Genomic DNA, 2,500 nt, shown 5'->3' with positions numbered 1-2,500 from the left:
AACAATTATGAGTCGATACGATGCTGGCGGCAACCCCTTAAAAGCACAAATAAATTCGTCTGGTGATCTCCAACTCATGCTTACCAACTTCAACAATGCACAAGACTGTTCATTGCCAATCACAGTGGATCTCCCTGTAAAGATCATTCGTAGATGCGAGTTTACAGTTACTCGTAAAGTTCAAAGCCGTGTACGTGCGTGCTTCTTGTTCCAAGCTTTCTTCTACAGTCTCTTCTAGATGACGAGGAGTGTGTGCACGTGGCTGTTATGAGTACTGACACGACTTGACCTTCAGAAAGGATGGAAATTCAAATACCCATTGCCCAATGGGTACACATAAATAATGGGTACACATAAATAATGTACTGACAATCTAAGAAGTACTGCACCTGGTCTGGATTTATTTATTTATTTATTTTTATTTTTTATTTTTTGCATAACATAGACTTTATTTTCCAATACCTCTTATAATTAGAGGTATTTTCTTAAATGAAGTTCTGCTAAAGCAGCAGGCTATGTTTGTATCTTGTATCATCATAGTAACCTTGTATAGTGAGCACAATTAGTGTATTGATGTGTGTGTGTGTGTGTGTGTGTGTGTGTGTGTGTGTGTGTGTGTGTGTGTGTGTGTGTGATTCACCACCATGGTCCTAGATCATGTGTTGCACTTGTGATCGACAGCTATTTCCCTCCCGGAAGAGAGCTCAGAGCTCATATATACACGCAAACACACACCCAACTCCCCGCCCACGAGGTTTGGAGTAACGACTCACAGCACAGCAATACTGAAATTATTTTAGCCCTGGGCGGGATTCGAACCAGGACCGCTGTAGTGGCGACCGAGAACTCTAACCTCGGCGCCACCAAGTCGTGTGATTCACCATGGTCTTGGATCACGTGTGTGTGTGTGTGTGTGTGTGTGTGTGTGTGTGCGTGTGTGTGTGTGTGTGTGTGTGTGTGTGTGTGTGTGTGTGTGTGTGTGTGTGTGTGTGTGTGTGTGTGTGTGTGTGTGTGCGCGAGTGCGTGTGTGTGCGCTCGTGTGTGTGTGTGTGTGTGTGTGTGTGTGTGTGTGTGTGTGTGTGTGTGTGTGTGTGTGCGTGCGCGAGTGCGTGTGTGTGCGCACGTGTGTGTGTGTGTATTTACCTAGTTGTATCTTATGGAAAGGGGAGCTATGCTCGTAGTGTGCCGTCTTTATATCCCGCAGTGTCTAGTTTGCTCTTAAATTCGTGTATGGTTTTTTCAGACTTGTTTCGTCCAGTTTGTTCCAGATGTCTACCACTCTGTGTGGAAAACTTTTTTTTCAGGTCTCTTCTATAACTATCCTTTTTGAGTTTCTTTCCATGTCCTCTTGTGTTTCTCTTGTCCCAATTTAGTAAGTCCTCTCTATCAAGGACTTCCGTGCCTTTCATGATTCTGTAGATGGTCAGTAGGTCGCCTCTCTCTCTTCTTTGTTCCAAAGTCGGTAATTTCAATTTAGCCAGTCTCTCCTCATATGACAGGTTTGAAAGTGCTGGAGCCATTTTCGTGGTTGCGGCCTGGATTCTTTCAATTTTCTTTATATTCTTTTTATTACTGGGTGACCATAGTGTTGCAGCATACTCCAGTCTAGGCCTTATTAATATGAATAATATTTTTTAATCATTTCTTCGTCTAAATAGCAAGTTGTAGGATTCTCCGACAATTTTGTTTATTTTTATCAGGGGACAAGTCATTTGAGATAATTACTTCTAGGTCTTTTTCAGGTCCCACTTTCTTCACTTCCTTTGCTCCAATTGTATATTGTCCTGATATTCTTTTTTAACTTTTTTTCCGAAATCCATTATGCTATATTTCTTAATGTTGAAGTCTACTTCCCACTTCTGACTCCATTTCTAAACCTTGTTTAGGTCTCTCTGTAGTGATTCACAATCCGTTTCGGTTTTCACTTTCCTCAACAATTTAACATCGTCTGCAAAGAAGCTCATGTATCATTCCACATCTTCATCTATGTCGTTCACATAGATAGCGAACATTATTGGAGCCAATACTGATCCCTGTGGAACCCCACTAATCACCTCCTCCCAACCTGAACACTTTTCTCTGAGCACTACCTTTATTTTTCTACCATGCAGGAAATCCTCCATCCAGTTTAGCAGGTTAACCTGTATCCCTCCTACGTTTTCTAATTTTTTAAATAATATTTTGTGTGGTACTTTGTCGAAGGCTTTTTGTAAGTCTAGGAAAACACCATCAGCCCATCCATCTCCTTTCTTGTATTATATCTATTAGTCTTGTGTAGAAACAGGTTAAATTTGTGGTACATGATCTTCCCTGTCTGAATCCAAATTGTTTCTAGTTTATTATATTGTTTTCTTCCAGGTGTTTTACCATCTATTCTAGATAGTTTTTTCACAGATGTGTGTGTGTGTGTGTGTGTGTGTGTGTGTGTGTGTGTGTGTGTGTGTGTGTGTGTGTGTGTGTGTGTGTGTGTGTGTGTGTGTGTGTGTGTGTGTGTGTGTGT

The 2,500-nt window shown here is 41.3% G+C and overlaps 1 protein-coding gene across 1 annotated transcript in view; it reads left to right on the top strand.

Annotated features, from left to right (window-relative positions):
- Positions 1 to 7: 7 nt before the first annotated feature.
- LOC143028859 (uncharacterized) overlaps positions 8 to 2,500 on the top strand; it is a 19,515-nt gene continuing 17,022 nt past the window's right edge. The window contains exon 1 of the mRNA XM_076191222.1: positions 8 to 190. Coding sequence (XP_076047337.1) covers positions 8 to 190 — 183 coding nt within the window. The remainder of the gene's footprint in view (positions 191 to 2,500) is intronic.

This window comes from Oratosquilla oratoria, chromosome 1 (genome assembly GCF_046742065.1).
Source record: "Oratosquilla oratoria isolate Oo_2021 chromosome 1, ASM4674206v1, whole genome shotgun sequence".
Lineage (NCBI taxonomy): Eukaryota > Metazoa > Arthropoda > Malacostraca > Stomatopoda > Squillidae > Oratosquilla > Oratosquilla oratoria.
Note: the sequence above shows the minus strand (reverse complement) of the source record. Positions and strands in the feature narration are given on the sequence as shown.